The 22,926-nt window shown below is 33.8% G+C and overlaps 2 protein-coding genes across 2 annotated transcripts; both read left to right on the plus strand.

The window, feature by feature from the left end:
- The first annotated feature begins 10,472 nt into the window (after positions 1 to 10,472).
- On the plus strand, positions 10,473 to 17,316 carry LOC108193959 (uncharacterized). Its single transcript, XM_017360823.2, has 9 exons — positions 10,473 to 10,777; positions 10,913 to 11,079; positions 11,174 to 11,258; positions 11,349 to 11,390; positions 11,743 to 11,911; positions 12,206 to 12,258; positions 12,399 to 12,623; positions 15,183 to 15,229; positions 17,049 to 17,316. The coding sequence occupies exons 1-9, from the start codon at positions 10,712 to 10,714 to the stop codon at positions 17,101 to 17,103; spliced, it is 909 nt and encodes a 302-aa protein (XP_017216312.1). The 5' UTR covers positions 10,473 to 10,711; the 3' UTR covers positions 17,104 to 17,316.
- A 1,178-nt stretch (positions 17,317 to 18,494) lies between these two features.
- LOC135147819 (G-type lectin S-receptor-like serine/threonine-protein kinase B120) lies at positions 18,495 to 22,847 on the plus strand. Its single transcript, XM_064081449.1, has 7 exons — positions 18,495 to 20,581; positions 20,964 to 21,074; positions 21,161 to 21,387; positions 21,469 to 21,679; positions 21,755 to 21,992; positions 22,078 to 22,225; positions 22,327 to 22,847. Exons 1-7 carry the CDS (start codon positions 19,291 to 19,293, stop codon positions 22,630 to 22,632), a joined length of 2,532 nt encoding a protein of 843 aa, XP_063937519.1. The 5' UTR covers positions 18,495 to 19,290; the 3' UTR covers positions 22,633 to 22,847.
- The last annotated feature ends 79 nt before the right edge of the window (positions 22,848 to 22,926 follow it).

The following is a 22,926-nucleotide window of genomic DNA, read 5'->3' on the forward strand; positions in this document are numbered from 1 at the left end:
ATAGGACTTGTGAATTTTTCTTCAACTTTTCCTCGGGCTTGCGAATATCTTTGTATGATTGTCATAATTTTAGTTGTTATATGCTGATCTGATAATTATATGATATTGCGTAGGTAATTATTATTTTATCTTAGTTAGATTGTGATCCATGACAATTATATGCTTATTTGTTTCATGATTGACTTTGATAGAATAATAGAAGCATGATTAATTCATCTTTGAAATATTTGATTGGTATCTTTTCTTGATGCTTTATTGATGTTTTATTTGTGAATTGATTGTGATGTATTGGCACTGGTGAAATATTGTTGCATATTTCTTAAAACCACTAGTGCAAATATATATTAGGTGTTTAATATTCTGAGTACAAGGGAGACAACAAAATCTTTATTTTGTCTCATATTTATGTTCTGGAGTGGTGAGTTTCTTCAAAGAAATTTTCTTATCAATTGATTTCAACAATTGGTATCCACTACTCTATTTCATAAATATTTCTTAGAATATTTTGCATCTATACATGTAGCGTCATAGGACGAGACATTGATTATCTTGTATTTGTGTACTTGGTGATCTTTGTCACTTGCAGCGTCTGTTTTGACGATGTGCTAGTATGAGGCTTTTTCACTAATTAGTGTGGCGAGTGCTTTATACACTGTAGCGCATAAATTTTCTTGTTTCCTTTTTAAATTGTAGTGAGAAACAGGAGTCTGTGTCTTTTTCAAAGACAAGTTCATCTAAACTTTTTATGCATAGATTGAGACTCTCGTACTCAAACTAGTTTTTTAAAGGAAAACTTTATTTCTTTCATCGGTTGTGATTGTCATTCTTTATGTAAATCATTTTACAGTCACAGCTGATTCATTTTTCTCAAAAGATTAAATGCAATTGCTTTCATTCAAAATCATAGATTTTCAAAAATGCATTTATATCTCTTTCTGTTCTTCGGAACTTAATCAGCCTTTCGGCTTTCCTAAATAGTTATAAGGTTGAAAACCAACAATCTTTATCCCAGACTATAAAACCAAATTCAGAACACATCCCAACTTTCCCCCTGGAGTAATAAGGAACTTATTAGACTAGAGGTCAATGAGGGAGAAACTGTACTTGTTGCAGCAAATAAGGATGTGAGGGATAGTGTACCCACAGCTCTACCTCTCAAGGAGAAAAAGGTGTTTTTGAACTTGAGGTAACTGTTGCTCATCTGTATTCTCTCAAAAGAATATAGAGCTGAAAAGGCAATAAAACAGTCTCTGGAATCATTCTCTCAACAGGATGAGTCCATTGAAATTCGCTCGTCAGCCAGAGCATCTTGTATTGAGTCAAGCACATCATCAGTAATCACTCTGATGAAGAGCCTAAACAAAAAATCTTATGGACACGATACAAGAGAATGCACAGTGAGGTTAAAGGTTTTGTTCCAGAAGCAACTTCTTCATTTACCATTTTACGGTAGATAAGATGGTTGATGCCTTTACAGGTGTAAGGAGGAAACGAGGATCTCAATTGCCAAATCTTCAGGATTCTCGTCTCCCTCCCCAGATAAGAACAGATCTGGATCCAATCGGAATGGATTTCCTATTTATAGGAGATCGGCAACTCTCTGACTATGAGTCAATTTATTGATGAGTCAGTTGAGGATCGGGGATTTACGAAACCCCATTGCACCGCCAGTGACCTCTCTTGAAGGGGCTATGGTGATTTTCTCATGCAGGTACAGAAGACCAAACTTTGAGTGCTGCGAGAAACACTATGAGCCAAACACTGAGAGTTAAACACTTGGTGAGATTCTGAGAAGAACTAGTGAGACATCAGAATGAGAAATATGTGAGCATGAGTGAGTGCAAACACATAGGACTTTGAGAAGAGTGAAACACTTGTGAGGTACATATAATAATTGGTATTGAAAGCTCACAAGTTGTTGAAAGAATTGACGGAAGCAACTATGGTTCATTCCATTTCACGGTGTGAACTTATGGTTGATGATTCACTTGAATCAAGTGTCTTCACAGACATTGAGGAGGACTTAGGCCTTTGCCATAATTAAGCCTTTGTCTAACTTCCCAGAGCAAACAACTCTGGATCCTTAATTGGATAAGCCACTTAGTGGTTGGCAACTTGTGGACCATGATTCGGATTTATCTGATGAGTCTATAGGGACTGGGAATTACGAACTCCCATTGCACCACCGGTGACCCCCTTTAAGGGTAGCTAAGGTGATTTTCTTGCAGGTACTCAGCATTTTGGAAGCTCAGTATTTGTGTGGAGGGATACACTTACAGAACTCGTGAGTGACACCCTTACCCAAAAAACCGAGAGAAAATTGAGTGTTGAGTGATACACCTGCAGAACATTTTAGTGAGACACCCACTAATTACCAAATTTATACCTAAAGACAAAGTGGATGTTGTTACTGGAATGTCAGTTCTTATTCCTTACTTTTCCGTTTGGAACCTATTCTTTCAGCATAGGCACCAACCCAATCAAAGTAAACCCTTCTTCTGAACTCTTTCTTCGAACCCAGCTTTAGCGTTGTTTAGTTCTCTACGGGGATATTATCTTTTGGTACAGGATGTATTGGACACGTTCCTTGACCATATTTGATACCACATATCCTCGGAGGATTCCACAACTAAGGGGGAGAATATATTTAGGGGGAGAATATATGAAAGGGGGAAGAAAAAGTAAGTTAGCTTTCTTCTGCTGTCTACAACTAAGGGGGATTAAACTACTCTTTAGATGTGTACTACTGAGGGGGAGATTCTTCTTTCAACTAAGGAGGAGGATTGATCTTTCATCTAAGGGGAGACAACTACTTATCACTAAGGGGTACCTGATCAAGGTAATGGGAGGAGAAGTAATAACAACTCATGTACACCTCACCACTGTGTTGTATCTTTATTCAGGTGGTACGTGGTATGATTCCTAAGAAACAGTGGTATTGGTTCACCACTATCTCTGACAGAGGGAGAAGCATAAGCAAAGACTTGTTCTTTACTTGTGAGGATTCATGGTGATACATCTATTCTTCAGTAAGTGGTAGACAGGAACTTATTCATTACCACTGGAGAATTCAATGAAGCTGCTGATTGTTCTTTGCATAATGGAATGTTTTGAATTCTCTTCAAGACAAACTATGAGGATGATCTGGCAGGTAAGCAAGAACCAGAGAAATAAAGGTGATATGCACATTTGTTATTTCTATTCATGAAATCTGGAAATGTATTATATGATCCAGAAACTTTGTAGCATTATTTACTAGTCCAGGATTTTACTTTTTCTAGTGTTAGTTGAGTTATCCTCCAGAGGATTTGCTTGTTATGATTAACAAACAAATAGGGGGAGATTGTAAGTCTAAATGTAAAGACAACCCTATCTGTTACATAGGGATGATAACTCAACAATAGAACAGGACAAGTAAATAACACTACGCCTGCACCGGAATCGGAAGATACGAAGACAAAGGTTGAAGAAGCCATCTACAGTCTTGAAGGAATAAGTTCACTGGAAGAAGTTCATTAATATGTTCATGCCTCGGTGAAGAATAAGGATTGAAGTATTCAAGATTGTGGAAGCAATGAAGATGTTGTCCAAGTACTCGAAAGATTTCAGTGCAACCCCTGAAGCAAGATATTTCTATATATCTTGGTTGGTTATTTATAATCAACAAACTGAAGCATAAACTAACCCGGAATGACTGATCAAGTATATTATCAAGCAAAGGATTCAAGGAATCATTTCAGTTCGAGTCGTTCGTGAACCAGACCAGTGCACAGGACGTCAGGACGTACGAAAGTATTCAGTGGATTCGATCAACGAATTAATTGATCAAGTCAATCGAGCTGCTCCAGGATATTGCCAAAGGAATTTATTAATATATATATATGTATATATATATATATATATATTAATTGTGAATTACTTGAACATAAATAAGTCAAGTAATTATTTAAACACAATTAATTCTATATATATATGTATATAAATATATATATTTTAATAAGTGTTGCAAATGGAAGTCTAAGGCAAATTCTTCTAAGTATACAAACAATGCATATACTGTGAATGAATCAGGCGCCAAGTTTGACTGGAAGTCAAAACTTGCGCTTGGTTTATTCATCAGGATATTGGCTAAGTAGTGTTACCTGTATACTGAAGAAAGGAGCGCAACATTTGACCAAAAAGTCAAATGTTGCGCCTCCTGTCATCTTCCTTGGCGCAACTTCAAGGTTTACTTAGATTTCTCTAAGTCATTTACACTGTCTTCCTTCTTAAGCGCAACTGTTGACCTTTGGTCAAAGTTGGCGCCTCCTATACAAGGGAAGAGTCAAGTGCATCTATTACTTAGAATTTAATCTAAGTCTTGTCCACTGTGAAGCTCTTGGCGCAACCATTGACCAAGGGAAGGCGCCATGTTTGACTTTTCATTTAAGCATTACTTAGAATTTTATTCTAAGTACTACAAACCATATACTGTGATGAAGTCAAAGCGCAAGGTTTGACTATCACTGGTCAGTGGCGCATCTTTGGTACATTCTGGAGTTAGATTTATTTCTATCAATCTAATCCGTCCAGGACGAACTCAAGTCGTCCAGGACGAACTCGTTAACCATGGTTAGTTGTTGGAAAGTCTATAAATAGGGCTTTGTGTTTTCATTTGAAAACAACTACACACTTTGTAAAGTGCACACACTACACACATACGAGAGCTTAGATAGAAGATCTGTTTTGATAGGCGTTTGTGTGTAGAGTGTATTGTAGTCTCTGCAGCCAACCTTCGGGTTTGGATTTGTAGCACCCTTCGAGGTATTTATCAATATACAGATATACCTTGAAAATATTGTGTGTTGGTTTAATATTTTTATATCCTCAGAAACCGACCCAATAAATATCCGGAACACGAAACCCATTACAGGACTGCAATTTGTTTATCCGCAAGATTCGAAAGAATTTTAAATTGTAGTGAGTATCGTATTCAACCCCCCCTTCTACGATACTTTGGACCTAACAGCTTTGACTTTGGGCGCACACTTTTAAGTGCTTTGACCAAGTAGTTAGAAATATAATTTTTTTAAATTTTTTTCCTCTTAATAAAAATATATAACTAAAACTTTTATTCACAAAAAAATAACTTAAAATTAATAACTTTTACTACTCGGTCAATCATCTAAAGAATTGTGCCAAAAGTCAAAATGTCAAATAAAAAACAGGGGGATTATTAGTATTTTTTAAATTTTCTTTCTCAGAATAAAAATATATAATAACTAAAATTTTTATTCACAAAAAAATAATTCAAAAATAATAATTTCTACTACCCAGTCAACTCATCTAAAGAAGTGTGTCAAAAGTCAAAACGTCAAATAAAAAAACAGATGGATTATTAGTATTTGCTACATACTCCCTCCGTCCCCTGATAGTTATACATTGAGGGACGCGGACCCGAACGCGGCAAGGACTATAATGCTCCTGCAAAATGTAGTTGTGTAAATTTTTTTTACAAATTTTCTTTTTCTAAATTAAAGTTTGGGATATCATCAATAACATATATCAAATTAGTAGTTAATAATGTATAATGATTGATAAGATGATCTAATAATAAATAAATTACTCCCTCTATTTTTTTATTTGACACTTTGACTTGGGACACACTTTTAAGTGCTTTGACTAAGTAGTTAGAAATATTATTTTTTTAAAATTTTTTTTTCTCTTAATAAAAATATATAACTAAAACTTTTATTCACAAAAAAATAACTTAAAAATAATAACTTTTACTACTCGGTCAATCATATAAAGAAATGTGCCAAAAGTCAAAATGTCAAATAAGAAAACAGAGGGATTATTGGTATTTGCTAAATACTCCATCCGTCCCCTTAGATAGTATACATTGAGGGACGCAGACGCGAACGTGACACGGCCTTTAATGCTCCTGCAAAGTGTAGTTATTTTTTTAAAAAATTTTCTTTTCTGAAATAAAGTTTGGATGTTAAATTTTTATTTGGGAAAAAAAAATCCTCAAAACAAAGTTACGGAACTATATTTTATAAGAGTATTGAAATGCGTATCAAGCAGTTGAAAATAAATGTATAGAATTAAATGGGACAAAGGGAGTAAAGCAGTTGAAAATAAACGTATAGAATTAAATGGGACAAAGGGAGTATTAATTAAGACATAATAATTAGATACAATCAATGACAGATATTAGATATGTAGTTATTAGTAATTAATAATGTGTAATAAATCAAATGAAATAATTATTAGTGTAGATATTAATGATTAAATTGGCTCACCAAAACCCATGTTGTAGTATTATACTCCCTCCGTCCCCTTTTACATGTCCCTTTTGAAAATTTTTTTTGTCCCAAATTACTTGTCCACTTCTCTTTTCAAAGCAACTTTTTGTATGTTTTTTCAAAATGTAACAACTTCCAATGTTTGACTAGCATATATATATACACAACTCTATCTAATTCATTACATTTATTAGGGATATGTATGAAAACAAGATATCCACCTAACATTTTCTTAAGATGCGTTTTTTTTGCAAAAGGGACAAGTAAAAAGGGACGGAGGGAGTATATATAATAGATAGATTAAGCATTGTATGTTTAATTTAAAGAATCAAACTAGTGCAATAAAGAAAAAGCTCGTAGAGGTTAGCTCTTCAATAAAATATTACTCAGGCGGAGAAGAAAAAATCCACCTGAAATCTTGAAAGAGCCTTTATTTATTTTTATTTTATTTGTTCTTGATTAATACATTTATCTACCTATAAAAAAAATTTAAAAATTGTATTCAATCCTTCTTCTGCAATCTTTGTATTGTTAAATAACATATTACATTTAAACAATATTTAAACATTAGTATATGATTGTATTTTACAATTTAATTATTATTTAGACATAAAGATCTATCAACTTTAAAAACGTCAAAGCTCATTTTAAGATTGATCGATTATAAAATTAAATAAATTATTGTCATGGGCAATTGAATTGGATTATCACTAAAAATTATATCAATTTTAAATCAATTAATATAGAGATTAAAACACATAATGATAAAGAATTAAATTATAGAAATAGGACATTGTTTATTCAAATATAAAATGACAAATACAACAGCATTTCCTCCTCTTCGTTTCACATGTTATGATTTTTTTCACAAATTGAAAACTTTAATTTATTTAAAAGGAAAAAAAATTCTATTACAATAATATTTTGTACGACGGAGATTTTTATATAATTGGAATGGAATAATTAGAGTGTTGGCTCTCTCTATCATAATTTTAACAAATAATATTCCAAATATCACATCCAGTAAAAATGAATCTAAATATCGTTTCAAAACGCAACTTTAAATTGTGTTTATAAAAATTGCTAGTATTTTTTAAAAAAACAAAAATCGCTACTTAAAATGATTTTATGGGTGAAAAAAGTTATTTTAAATTGTATTTTGATTACAAAACGCTATTTTATCTTAAATTACTTATTTTTTAAGTTCGAAACGCTACTTAGGTTTTGAGTTCAAAACACTGCTTTAAGTATGTTTTGGAAGTAGAACGTCACTTTATCCTGTATTATCAATTTTTTGAAGGTTATGACCGTGAGAAGTTGAAGTTGCAATTTTTTTTATTTTTCTAAGTATAAAATATAAGTTAAAGTTGCTTGCGAAAATTTTTGATAATTTTTTGATCGTGATATGAGGACATTTTAATCCACAACTATGATATTATGGACTCTTCATAAAATATTAAGGATGAAATAGTGAACAGTGTTCCTAAAAAAAATACTGCTAGTGTATAAAACCCAGAAAACAAAAAAATTGCAAAAAGAAATACAGGAACACTAGTGAAAGTGAATAACATGAGTGATTTGGGTGAAATGTGAATGACAGTATTAATTTAAACTAGTTGAGAAACCGCGCGTTGCGGCGGCCTATAAAAATTATATTAATGATTCAGTATTAATATTTGTAGAGTACAATAATTTTGTGGTTGTTTATAAAAAGTATATTAATGATTAAAAATTAATATTTGTAGGATAAAATCAATTTTATATTATAAAAATCTTGATGTAATATCAATACTAATATATAAAATTGCAAAATTTGGACTATTCACAGTGAAAAACTGAAAATAAATTTCTACACGTAATTAACAATTTAAAACACGACGAATCTTGATTTTATTTGTGTTTCTTTTTTGAAAAGTAATCATGTTCTTACATTGTCACCTTCCTTCAATTTTTTTGGATTGATTGTGCACAAAAACATCTAACTTAAATCCGTGAGATAGCAGTCCATAACTACCCTTGCGTATAACAACCTTTATTTTTTTAATATTATATAAACAGCATTCATTTAAAAGTTGCTTGAACGGAGCAAACAGATAATGCATGAATAATATTTTCATGTGTACAAAGTAAATCATAAAAAAATTAACAACAACAAACATGTCCGATGGACAAAACAAATATTATAAAATAATAACCAATAAACATACATCATTAATAGTTAATTTATTGATATCATCCATCAATATCATGTCAAGACTATATTCTTCACCCGTGTTTGGATTTGTCGACTCCCACGTAACGGTCTGTAACTACCTTTGCTTGCAACAACCTTTATTTTTTTTAGTACCGTATAAACAGCCTTCACTTATTATTGTAGAAGAACGGCACCACCGAGTTAGAAATCGAGCCATAGAACTATCACTATCACCAGAGAGAGGTAGGGTTGTGATATTGAGAGAGAGGGTTGTGTTGAGATGATCCAAAATCCTACAATCTATAGGGGTATTTATAAGTGCAGAGAGACTTGTATGATACTCTTTCCCATAATTACATAATTTGAAACAAAATCAGGTTAAAACTTTCAAGCTGCTATATTCCATAAATAATCTGAAACAAAATCAGATTCTAAAATATCCGAAACTAAAAAAGATAGTTCTAATTTTTGATATTTTTCATCCGAAAATTCCAGAAAATTAGAAAAATATAACGGAGCGATGTGAGAGGCGCCACCTACACGCCCGTCGCTTCTCCTTTATATAGAAATGAAATCAGATTAAAACTTTCAAGCTACTATATTCCCCTGAAACAAAATCAAATTCTGAAACTTGCTTCTAATATATCTGAAACTAAAAAAAGGTAGTTCTATTGCTTCTCCTTTATATAGAAACAAAATCAGATTAATACTTTCAAGCTACTATATTCCATAAATAGTTTTAATTTTTGATATTTTTCATTCAAAAATTCCAGAAAATTAGAAAAATAGCACGGAGCGATGTGAGAGGCGCCACCTACACGCCTCTCGCTTCTCCTTTATATAAGTATATTCCTTTATATAAGAGCATCTCCAAGAGATTCTTAATGCTCCTAACTTGAGATTTGAGGAGGGAGAGGAAAAATGTTGCTCCAAGAGACTCTTTAAATCTTAAGAGCCTCTTGTTTCTCTCTACTCTCCCCTCAAAGTTAAGAGCTACCACATGACTCCTAACTTATTTTTTCACAATAAAAGAAATCTTTCCTTCCAATTCACCTCCATCTTTCAATCTCTTTTGTTGTAGTAGAGTCCAATATATGAATAAAATATGAAATAGAGAAGAGATGTAGAGAGTATTGTTGGAGTTTACGCTCTTAGAGCATCTCCAACGGTGCTCCTAAATCATTCCTTAAACAATAATATAAAATGTGGCTCCTAATAAGTTAATACACTAAAAAGCATGAGAACTCCAATGGTACTCTTTATACTTGTTCCTTATTCATATTTTATATTTATTTTATATAAATGAGAGGAAAAAGTTAACTAAAAGAGAGAGAAGATTGAAGGGAAATTAATATAATATTGGGTTAGGAGCTACTAGATACTCTTTAAAAGAAAGGAGAGAGAGTAAGCTCTTAAATTTTTAAAGAGCATCTAGGAGCCCATTGGAGCACTAAAATTTGATTTGCTCCTAAAATTTAGACTTAGGAGCTTGTTTAGAGAGCCCCTTGGAGTTGCTCTTAACTTTGTTCTAAATTGCTAAGAGTCACATTTTTTATATTATATTTAGAAGCCAACAAGGAGGGTCTTGGACATGCTGTAAGTATATTGATGATTGAGAGCAGCCAAACAAACACGAAAGCATGGAAGGCAGTGAAAGAGCCATCTTTGATTCTCTGAGAGCAAGTCCAACAATGTCCTAGTTAGAGCCCCAAATATAATATAAAATATGATGTCCTAGTGATTTAGGACATGGTTATGTAAGTTCAACTCCAACAATGTGCCTTATTTTCAATATATGTTTAATATTTTATTATTAAAGTATTCCTTTCATCATTAAAACACAATATAAAGTAGAGAGAGAAAGAGGGTGGATATAAAATTTTATATTAAAATATTGGATAGGACAAGGAGAGAGGTGCCCTATTAATAGGGCTTGAAGAGGTTGTCCTAGTGATATAAGGCATCACTAGGACACTCTTGAATCAACATTTTTCATCAAGTGCCTTAAATTATAACTTAAGACAAGTTATAGGGCTTCTCTTGGACTTGCTCTAAACCCCAAACCCCAACTCTTTCTCGGCGAGATTTTCAATCGAGTCGACGATTTAGTCGATGGATCCTTCCATTGCTTTCATCAGTCTCTCTCTCTCGCGCGCGCACACACTCAAACACAAACACTTTCAGCACAATTTTGCCTAATTTTACGTCTAATTTGCATTTTCTTGATTATATGTTTAAGGAGGCTTCAACTGTACTCAAAACTGAGGGCACTGATAGAGCAGATGAGCTGAAGAAAGTGAGATTTTACGTCAAATTCTCATCCCCCCTTTTTACTGCTTTCGATGTTAATAGCTATACGGTGCAAGTTTTTTTTTCCCCTGGTTTTTGTTGGGAGTTGTGAGTTCTCATGGGTGTTTGTTTTAATTTTTAGGGTGTAGTTTATTCTCCATCAGCTTCAAGGCTGTGGAGACCAGCTGCTCAGAGAAATCTCAGAAACCAGTGGGCTAACTTGTCTTCTTATAAACACAAATGGGCCTCTCTTTCTTCTTCTGCTCGTTCACATGCCACTTCTTTTGTTAATTATTCCCTTTCCTTAAGGTATTATTTTCAATCTTACTTTTATTTAATCAAACCCCAAATCATCTTTGTATTTTGTGTATGTATATCTGCTTGTTTTCTTCTTGTTTTCTAGGTATATGGATGCTAGGGATTTGGGCGTGTTGACTGATTTACCTGGTATAAAAAACAAAGCTTCTCTTAAATTGTTTAAGCAGCAGGTCATTTCTTATTACTACTTTTTTTTTCTTTCTTTTTTTTCTCCTCATATTTAAGCTTTGAACTACATTGTATTTTTTTTTGATGTTTAGGAGCTTCATAGGAGTAAGCTTTTAGCTTCTTACAGGAATATGGTACTGGTTCTCTACTTGGATTTTTATTGATTATGTGAAAATTTCAGAGCTTTTGTTTATCTTATGATCGTGGAAAACATAAACAGTTATGCTTGCATTGTATGTAATTGTTATGCAACAACTACTGCATTTGCATATTGTATAGTTAGAGCTGCTTCTTCAATAAACAATAGGCTATAAATCATAATTTCAGTGCCACATTTTTCGATTGGCATGTTAGATTAAAGGGAACTTGCAACACGTGGATGTCTTGCTTCTGTTGCATCTTATCCTCTCTTATATTTGTATCATCATTTCTTAGTAAATTAGTAAAAACCAATACATGTATACTCATTTGTGTAAATATATACAGGTCACTATAGTGAATCAAATGGTGAATTCTGGTGCTTCGATGAGATGTTTCCTTAAAGGGGTTGACAATAGCTCAATTTTACAATATTCAAATTCTTCTTTGAACAGTACCGATGTTGGTGATGGAGGGGGAATCCCGGCCTTTACATTTCGGTCAATTTCTTCTTTCGGCATGTTCTTTAACTTTAAGTATATTCGAGCTTTTGTTACTATTTTCCCATGTTACTATATTAGTTATTATACCAAAGACCTAATATACAAATTACTTACAGTTAAAGTCTCCTGGAAAAAAAATAGGCACAGATATATTTGCCATTATATTAGAAACACAATGTCCAACTTGTCTAAAATGGTGGTTTTAATATAATTCTAGCCAATACCTTTGTAATTAGCTCATTACTCTTAAAATTCCTTAAAAATTTCTTATCAATTTACCATTCTAAGAATACATAATTTTATTACAGAGGAATTAGCAGAGGAGCTTATACATATGTTTATTCTGGAACTCAATTTAAAGGTATATTGCACCTTTCGCACGTCGCTGCAAGAATAAAATGTCTTATATATGAATTGGGCTGGTCAGTGTGGTCACTTATCCTTCTTTTTGTTAATGGTTGTTGTCGTTTGGGGTGTTTAATTGTTGCTATGGAACCGCAGCGGCTGCTAGTTATAGAGTTTATTTCCATCATTAATGAGGATGTCCAAAAAGATAATGAACTGTGCTGGCTGGACGAACTATATTCTGGCGAGTTTGATGACTTGAGTAAATGCAATTTGTACTCAACAGAAGCTTGTGCACCACTTCTTCCAAATATAAAGGGGAGAAAACCAGGTAAGCTAAAGCTGCAAGCAGAACACCAGCCAGATGAAGATGTTTTACAGGTAATGTCATCATTTCAATTTTTATATAAATTGTCTATCATTTCCACAACAAGAGTTGCACTTCAGATATAATGTACTTGGTATGCACTTCAGATATAATGTACTTCAGATATAGTATATGACCAAGTACCAGCACCTGAGTAATTCGATTAGTTGCAATAATAGAGATAAGTTCAATAAACTTATTTGGAGTAAGACCCTACAAAGTAGTTATTTGTCAAAAAAAATTCCTATTATGCCTATGAAACAGAGATCCTTCTTAAGAAAGTAAGGATAGTATGTAACGATCTTTGGAAATCAACTAACTTCCAATTAGTTATCATTTGAAGTGCTCCACACACAAGGAGCAGCCGCTGGGATCCAAAGGATTGCATGAATCAGATATTTGTTTCCCGCCATAAAACCTTAAAATTTAATTAACAAAAATTCAATTAATTAAAAAATAGGAAACTGGTCCACAGCCACGGGTGGATAGGGACCGGTTTCCAGCCATCAGATCACGTCCCTCCATTTTGTGATCCTACGGCTAAAAAAAAGGCTCCCCGCAATGAAACATTGTAACCCCGCAAAGAAACATTGCGAGTATGAAAGACCCCGCAATAAATCATTGCGGGTATACAAGTCCCCGCAATGTTTCATTGCAGGGAGTCTCTTTTTTTTTTCCCTGGACCCTTTTACCCCTCCCTGGACCCTTTTACCCCTCCCTTCACATATCATATGCCTTGTAGAGTTTATTATATTAAATTGTTATCATTTAACATTTTTAAATTAAATTAAAATATTGTTAAGGTTAGAAATAGTGAGAAAATTTTGATTTTTCTTAGTACAATATATGAATAATTTTTCTATCTAATTTCTATATATTTTTATCTTATTAACTATTTTATGTCTTTTTGTTATACTAATAATTTTACTTATTTGAATACTACTGCTTGTTTTTTAAATATATCGAACACATGTTTGAACTATGTAGTTCACATGCTCTTTTAAGGTTAATTAACTTTTTGTAGCTAAAGTTGAATTATTTTATTACGAATTATTCACTTTTTCCAATTCTCTTTTGTACTGGTAGTGTTTTTAAATGTACTCAAACATATTCAAATCCAAGATAAATATCGAAATTATGAATAAACATCACTTAAATTGGTTGAATATTAGTAAGAACACATATAATTGGTATTTTTTGCTAGAATTTAATAATTTTTGACAAATTATTAACTTTTTCCAATTCTCGTATGTACAAGTAGTTTTTTCAAATATACTCGAACAAATACAAATCAAAGAAAAATATCTAAATTATTATTAAATGTCACTTAAATTGGTTAAATATTAATAAGAACACATATATTAATATTTTCTAGCTAAAATTGAATAAATTCTTACAATTTATTGAACATTTTCAAATATTTTGAATAAAATAAGTAATATTATCTTCCCCGCAATGAAGCATCGCGGGGACAGTTTACCTAAATTTCATACCCGCAATGAAACATTGTGGGGATTATGTACCCCGCAATAAATCATTGTGGGGTGTTAAATCTTCATTTGAAAGGTGGCTGTGTGAGGTGGATAGTGTATTTGTTTTAAAAGACACCCGCCATGAGTCATTGCGGGTAGTTTACTTTTTAAAAGATACCCCACAATGAATCATTGCGGGGAGTATGTTATACTTCAAGCCACATAGCTCACGATTCGAACACTTCACCTTCCAGTTCTAAGACAGATAGTAATGCCAGTTGTGGGGTGATATAATGTATTAGTATAATAATTAAAATTAAAATTTTAAACAAATATAACATATAAAATAATTAAAATTTTCAAATAATAGTGAGAAAAAATAATTTTGTAATTTAAAATTATAAACAATTAAATATTTTAAAATATTTGTGATATACAAATAATTTAATATTAATGTACATTCTAGTGATATAATTATTTTGAATAATAATCTTTAAATTTAAATTTTAATATATATATCTTGAATTAATGAAGTTAATCGTATATTTAAAATGAATGAAAATAATTTAAAATGAAAGTAAAAATGTTAACTAAATCTGAAGTAGTGGAAGGATAGTTTGGGGAAGTAAAATGTTTCAGAGTTCCCCGCAATGAAACATTGCAGGGACTTAAGTACCCGCAATGTTTCATTGCAAGGACTTAAGTACCGACAATGAAACATTGCGGGGTCTTGAATACCCGCAATGTTTCATTGCGGGGAGTCTTTGTTATCCAATGGCCCAGATCTGGTGGTTCCCTATCCAACGGTGGTTGTATAACAGTTTTTATCATAAGTATGAGGATAGAATCTTATACAAATATATAGTGTCACCTGATCCATCTAAGTGTATAACAATATGTCAATATATCTGTCTCAAGAATAACGACTTTTGGTTATATGGTCATGTGGAGAATTGACAATTTCTATTTTACTCTTACTACCTTATTTCAATATCAGAATCCAATCTATCCCCCTTTCTCTATTTTATTGAATGACAAATATCAGTATATGTATGTTGTATATGATACATTCGATTGAACAGTTGAGTGTTTGTCTTGCAGGTGTACTTGACAACTTGGCTTGCAGATGTCAATATGGATAAATGCAGGTAACATTTTATCTGTTATTATTACAAGAAAGATGAATTTTGAATAGACGAAGCCATGGTTGTCACGTCGATAAGTCGAGTTGAGTCGATAAAGGTCCAGCTTATCGACTAGTCGACTAGTCGTAGACTAGTCGAAAAGTTAATTAATATTTAATTAAATAATATATGTGTTATATATGTGGTTTCCTCTTATTAATCATATGTATATCAATCACAAAATAGATATGTTAGTTACAAACATATCTTTTTTCCCCTTTCATGTACACACATTAACACACTACACACATTAATTGTACCAATATATAAACAGATTATAATACATGTATATTCAATTTAATCAACTTATGCATACATAAGCACATACACACACAAAGATCTATAAACTTAGATTAACATATTGATTATTGTTGATTTTGAGCAGGTTCATATAATTTATTTTTTTCATTTTAATTTTTGATTGAATTTTGCATTTGTCAACCGACTAGTCGACCAAGTCGAACGACTAGTCGATAAGTCGACCGACTAGTCGACGATTCGCAAGTCGACCTCTCCAGTCGATTTTCTCAACCCGACTAGTCGACTAGTCGCGACTAGTCGAGCGCCGTGACAACACGAAGGAAAATAATTCTTCTTTGAAGATTAAATATGTATTAATTTTCTCATATAATAGAGTTTCTTTTTACCAAATTCCTTTTTTGGTTCTCTATAACTTTGTGTGTAATTTGAAAGCATCAAACTGATAAAACCAAGAACTCTAAATTTTCTTTTGTAGATATTACATGGTTGTGGGAATAGAATGGGATGGTGTGAAGGGATAGTGTAGGGGTTAGAGATGGACTAGAGACGGTGACTGGGAAGAGTTTAAAGGAAATGGTGTAGTGTACAAGTAAGACAATGGAGTGGACAAACTAAAAAGTAAGGACAAAAGCAATGTAAATTATGCAGAATGGTCTTTCTAGTATCAGAGACGAGTGTTACTTTAATACGACTGCTAACTTTGTTGAGATGAGTAGTACGTTAATATGACTGATAACTTTGTTCTTCTTTCTACAAAGAAAGTAGTAACCACAAGCATCATAAGTAATGAGAAAGACATTACTGGATTCTGTGAAACACCAACACTAAGTTGTCTAATGTACTGGATTTATATATTAAGTTTGGGTGTTTCTTTAGTTGTGACGGTTAGTCAAATCTATGCTAGAGTTTTGACTTTTGATAGGTGGCTAATAGAATATAGTGGAACTACAGTCGGATTGATAGTGACGTAGAATGGGAACTGGCCCTCAATCTAACACGAGGCTTCGTGGAAAGAGGCCAAGAGGGTGATGTGCTTGAGCTCTTAGTCCATAAACACTAAACACATACTTGTAAATTCTTGTACACTAGCTTTTAATATGCTATAGTACCTTGTTGAGGTTGGGATTACACTTTAAGTCAAGCATTACTTGAAGGACTGTCTATTATCTTTTTGTCTAGAGTCCTTTATAAGCTACATTTCTAAATTCTTCGAACATCAATGATTTGGCTCCTGACTATGATTCCCAGTTACCAAGATTTCAGGTTTTGGCATAAAACATGGTGGTTATTATTTGGTGCAACTAAACTGCTCAGTTCCCACAAAATACTTGTGTGAAAATCATCAAGTTCCCTCATGTTTGCATTTCTCTTTTGTATGAATTTGATGAATATGATGAATATGTATAAATGAAACATAGAAGAATTTACCTACTTATTATGGAAGCCATTTTTCTTTTTGTCACTATTTTGGATATTACATTCTAATTGACTATTGGTCATCTGTCTTATTTTTTTTAATCAGGGTGGATGAAATATTTACTTCTGTTGCGGAGGAAATGAATGTTACCCTTGTGTGAAACTGGTGTTTGTAGCAGGTAGAGCAACCAGAAGCAACATATGACGAATTAAAATCCTTTTTTTGGGAGGCCTCTATTCTGGATTTTGAGAGGCTTGGTTGGGGGTTAATATATTAACAGGATGAAAACTCAGGCTTAACAAGAACCTTTATATCTGTACATGTAAGAATGTTGAATCAAGATGTGTGAATGAATACGAATTAGTGATATACACACTTGGGGTCGGTGTCAGTTATGGAAACTTCTCCTATCAGCCTGACAGATAAAATCTCAAAGAAACTTTAGAGTCTGATTTAATGGACTCAACCAGAGAATTTCACAACAGACTCAAATCTGTATAAATGCTGGCAAGAAGAACAGGTGCTAGTGCAATGCTTCCGATGAATAGCAACATGGAAACTCTTCGTAACTATGTTACTATCACAGATATACAAGCTTGTTTCCATGCTTGTTGATGCTTGGGCTTCAAATTCTGTACCCAAACCTTCCATTTTTCTGGGGTTTCCCTTGTGTAACCTCAATTCATATTTTTGGACTTGATGAAATGTGGGGTTTGATGGTATTAGGCTATTAGCAGTGGCCAAAACCATATGCAAAGATTATTACAGTATTGTCATAATTTACTCTCTTTACTTATTGTTTTATACAAAACCAAATCAAACCAAACATACTCAGTATATCCCGCTTAGAGCAGGGTTTGAGGAGGGTAAGATGTACGCAGTCTTGCCCCTGCCCTTAAAGCAGAGAGGCTGTTTTCGTGAAGACCCCCGGCTTAGTGTACAATAAATAATATAGTGTGTGATGTAATATTAATATACCTTAGCCCATAACTTTCTTCACATGGGACTTATCTAAACAGTTCTCGTTTGTCGATGATGGGTGACAATGATCTGAAACGGAGATATCAAATTGGATAAGAACTGCCACTATTTGCACAATCTTTTGAATTAACTTGATTTCTTCTTGTGTAATCCATCTATGTCGGTTTTGCTTCATCAAATCCTTCGACGAAACAACATATGTGATGATCCATTAGTACGCATTAAACCTTATCAAATCCTTCGACAAACCAACATTCGTGATGATCCATTAGTACGCACTAAACCTTATCAAATCCTTCGACGAACCAACATTCGTGATGATCCATTAGTACACACTAAACCTTATCAAATCCTTCGACGAACCAACATCCGTGATGATCTATCTTACCAAATCCTTCGACGAACCAACATCCGTGATGATCTATCTTACCAAATCCTTCGACGAACCAACATCCATGATGATCTATCTTATTGTTTTATACAAATGGTTCACTAATATGGGCGGATTAAAATATAATTTACTCTCTTTGCTTATTATTTTATAGGGTTCACTAATATGGGTGGATTATTGTCATAATTTACTCTCTTTGCTTGTTGTCTTAATCCGCCCATATTAGTGAACCCTTTGTTTCCTACAAGATCCCTCTACCAATCCATACATGCAACTCCAAAAATTATACCATTCCTAAGTCGTGAGCATTTTTTGCTACGTGTCTTATTAAAACATCGTATCTTGTCGAAATTTCAGGACTATTTTCTAGTACTAGGCGAATACTTGCAAGTCAATCTTCAATCTGTATCCAATTGCTTGTCTTCACAGACCTCCCAAATTATGTTCTGTCAAAAGGGACGAATTCTTGACCTTTATATTTTAATTTATACTTTATCTTGCATTTAAACGTTAGTATCGAATAAAATCAATCTCCGTTTTGTATTTCTGTGGATTCCAGTTATCTTTAGTATCTACTGTTGATTGTGTTGTTATTTAAATTTATAAATTCCGCATTTCAGTTAACGGGATGTCAAGAATTCGAGTGTGGATGTGAGTAGTTATATTTCGAGATCACTCTATAATGATGTTGTTTATTGTCATTTATGATCTTAATGGTTTGTTTCATATTGATATAAACTATGGTACAGTTGTATAAACTATAGTACTGAATTGAATTCACTGTTGTAGATATATATCATGGTTCATTTTGTGTAGTTTATAATTTGTTGACCAAGTTTTGTGCACATTAGACAAAAAATTAGGATAACTTGTAAAAAGAATGATCCATTTCTTTGAATCATTAGCATTATTTATCTTTATTAGAAACATGGCTCTCCCTGTTCATCAAGTATGCACTGCATCAGATTGTGAATTATGGGAACCGCATTCAAGAACCAGATTAGTATTTGTCTATTCTTGCACTTGCTGCTCCTCCATGTTTTCCCTTTAGTTTCACAAGATGCAAGCAGTGATAGAATTACGCAAGGGCAGTTATTGCTTGATGGCCAAGTGATCATCTCTGCTGCTGAGAATTTCGCGCTTGGGTTTTTTAGCTCGGGGAATTCTACTAATAGATATCTTGGAATATGGTATAACAAAATTCCGGTGCAAACTGTTATTTGGGTAGCAAACAGAGATAAACCAATTTCTGGTACAGCTGGTATTCTGACAATTGGAGATGATGGTAATCTGATGGTTTTTGATGGAAGTGCAAGTATATGGTCTACCAATATTTCTTCTGCAACAGCTAATTCGACTGCAGTGATTACAGATTCGGGTAATTTGATTCTCTTGAGAAGTGAGAATGTTGGTGATCAGAGTAAGGCATTGTGGGAAAGTTTCAGACATCCAACTGATACATACTTACCTGATATGAGAATTTATACGAATGTGGTAACTGGAATTGGTACTTCTTTCACTTCGTGGAGAAGTGATGATGATCCAACATCCGGGAATTACTCTATATCTCTTGATCCTCGCGCTTCACCACAGTTAATAGTTTGGGATGGACACAATCGACATTGGAGAAGTGGACACTGGAATGGTCTATTGTTTACAGGGCTTCCTCGCATGACAGCCCTTATATTGTATGGCTTCAAGCTTACTAACGAGGGCAATGGAAACATATATTTTACTTATGCTATGAAAAGCAGTTCAATTATTACTAGGTTTAAACTTGGGTGGGATGGAACTATTGATCAGTTTGTTTGGGATGAAGGACTGAGGCAATGGAATGTATCACTGTCAGAGCCTTCAAATGATTCCGAGATTTACAATTACTGTGGGAAGTTTGGAGTGAGTAAGGCAATGGGTTCCCCTATATGCAGTTGCTTGGAAGGATTTGAAGCAAAATATGCAAGTCAATGGGAGAAAGGTAAGTTTTCTGACGGATGCATTAGGAAGACTCCTCTTCAGTGTAACGTCAATGGTACAAGTGATGTGTTTAGGGAAGTTCGAGGCCTGAAATGGCCTGATTTTGCTGATACTGCAGCAGCGGATAACATTAATAAATGTAGAGATTTATGCGTGAATAATTGCACTTGTCATGCATACACGTTTGCTTCTGGAATTGGGTGTATGATATGGAGTGGTGATTTAGTTGATCTGGAGCATTTTGGTGAAGGTGGGAATTCATTGTATGTTCGTCTTGCCAAGTCTGAACTGGGTAAGCATAAACTCATTTGCTTTTGCATTCTCTTCTTTTTAACACAATTTTATTATATATTCTTTAGTTTATATGAATAATATGGTTTTGCATTTGAGCTGATTCTGTTAATTTTGTCTTGCCTTGATTAGACAATTTGTGAAACGAACTTTTAGATGAACTTTGTCTCTTTCCTCTAATGAGATTTTCTTATATTTCTCGTCATTAACATAATGTAAATGCAGTATGAATGCTAGTGATGCTATATTTCCTGCAACAAATACCATCTTGAAATGGCATATTAACTGATCTATCCATTATCATAGTGGTGAAATTTGTGATGTTGGTTTCTTCCAGTTCTTATTCCTTTTATAAATTTGAACTTGGTTATTCATAACCTCAGGAAGTCGGAAAAAGATATCCACTGTCTTATGGATAGTAATTGCTGCAGCAATAACAGTTTTCGTAGGAATGATCATTCTGATATTATGGAGGTTCAGGGGAAAACTGCTAGGTAATTACTTTAACATAGCTTAAAATATTTTATGTTCTTTCAGTACCGCAACAATATAAGATCATACTTGTAACCCATAATCACAGGAATCACGACGTCAGACAGGAAAAACAATAAGGCTATACATGACATGAGCTCCACTGTCAGAGGACTCTCTGCAGTTTTCTCAGAAGCTGATGATATTGCATTTGATGGAGAACACGGAAATGTACCACAGTTGCCCGTATTCAGTTTTAATGACATTGAAATTGCAACCAAAGACTTTGCCAACATGAATAAGCTCGGAGAAGGAGGATTTGGGTTGGTATACAAGGTATTATAGTATATTAAGCATGCTGTTCAGATTGAAGTATGCTAAGAAGTACATGGTATAAATTATTAATTCCTGTTTCAGGGGACCTTACCGGGGGGAGCTGAAGTTGCCGTTAAAAGGCTTTCAAAGTGGTCTGGTCAAGGTTTAGGGGAATTTAAAACTGAATTGACACTAATAGCAAAGTTACAACATAGGAATCTAGTTAGACTACTTGGTTGTTGCATTGAAGGAGAAGAGAAGTTGTTGATTTACGAGTTCATGCCTAACAAAAGCTTGGATTCGTTTCTATTTGGTATGACAAACTTATAATTCTTCTTTCTTATGTTACATATTCTACTCTGTATTCTAATCACTTGTCCGGTTACAGACTCATTCAAAAAATCACAACTAGATTGGAAAACTCGCTTTGCAATTATTGGAGGCATTGCACGGGGGCTTCTGTACCTTCATCGTGATTCTAGACTACGGATAATTCACCGAGATCTAAAAGCTAGCAACATTTTGTTAGACGAGGAGATGAACCCGAAAATTTCTGACTTTGGCATGGCCAGGATCTTCGGGGGGAACCAAAATGAAGCAGCTACAGTCCGGGTTGTTGGCACATAGTGAGTATCTTTGCCATCTCTTAATATCAAATATCATCCCTTTTGTCACCAACAGTAACATTAGTTATAACTTATAAACTTGCAGTGGCTACATGTCCCCAGAGTATGCGATGGAAGGTTTGTTCTCAGTTAAATCCGATGTGTATAGCTTTGGAGTATTACTACTAGAACTTGTCAGTGGTCTGAGGAACAGTAGTTTTCACTCACCCGAATGCTCAAATCTTATTCGACATGTAAGTCCAATCATTACCTTATTTTCATCCCCCCCCCCCCCCCCCCCCCCCCCCCCCAACCTCAGTCCATGGATAACGCAACCTTATGAAACATGTTTCAGGCTTGGAGCCTTTGGAAAGATAATAGAGCAGCAGAGCTGATAGATCCTTCCATTGCCGGATCATGCTCAGAAGATGAAGCGCTGAGATGCATAAATATAGCAATATTATGCGTTCAGAGTGGTGCAGCTGACAGACCAACAATGTCGTCTGTAGTGACCATGTTGGAAAGCACAAATTTAAATATGACAATGCCAGGAGAGGTGGATGTTTGTTTGAAAAGCTCCAAGAGTCTGGATTTTATAATGGAATGTCACGAGAACTCGTCATCCATTGAAGTGCCAATAACTGAAGTGACCGGAAGGTGATGGTCAGTGTTTCAAAATTGTGTCCCAGACATCTCTTCATCTGCAAGTAACCAAAATCTTTGACTTGTATGAAAATAATGCTATATAATGATCATCAATATAGCCTACAAACCATTTTCAGTTATAATAAGCATCAATATGAACTTGTATACATGTAGAACTGTACAAGTAAGAAATACAATATCGCAGTTAAAAGACTGTTTGTTTTTTTATCTTTAATGTTTTGTCTTTGTTCTATTAAGTTACTACTATATTATTAAGTTCTGGTTCATTTTCATGTTGGGATGACGATAT

The sequence above is a fragment of the Daucus carota genome, chromosome 7 (assembly GCF_001625215.2).
Source record: "Daucus carota subsp. sativus chromosome 7, DH1 v3.0, whole genome shotgun sequence".
NCBI lineage: Eukaryota > Viridiplantae > Streptophyta > Magnoliopsida > Apiales > Apiaceae > Daucus > Daucus carota.

What these genes read in the sequence shown, in the direction of transcription:
- LOC108193959 (XM_017360823.2), top strand. Translation starts at nt 10,712, where the DNA reads ATGTTTAAGGAGGCTTCAACTGTACTCAAAACTGAGGGCACTGATAGA. An exon ending in AATTATTCCCTTTCCTTAAG is followed by an intron (nt 11,080 to 11,173) that starts GTATTATTTTCA and finishes CTTGTTTTCTAG; the next exon opens with GTATATGGATGCTAGGGATT. An exon ending in TTAAATTGTTTAAGCAGCAG is followed by an intron (nt 11,259 to 11,348) that starts GTCATTTCTTAT and finishes TTTGATGTTTAG; the next exon opens with GAGCTTCATAGGAGTAAGCT.
- LOC135147819 (XM_064081449.1), top strand. Translation starts at nt 19,291, where the DNA reads ATGGGAACCGCATTCAAGAACCAGATTAGTATTTGTCTATTCTTGCAC. An exon ending in GTTCAGGGGAAAACTGCTAG is followed by an intron (nt 21,075 to 21,160) that starts GTAATTACTTTA and finishes CCATAATCACAG; the next exon opens with GAATCACGACGTCAGACAGG. An exon ending in GTCCGGGTTGTTGGCACATA is followed by an intron (nt 21,993 to 22,077) that starts GTGAGTATCTTT and finishes ATAAACTTGCAG; the next exon opens with TGGCTACATGTCCCCAGAGT.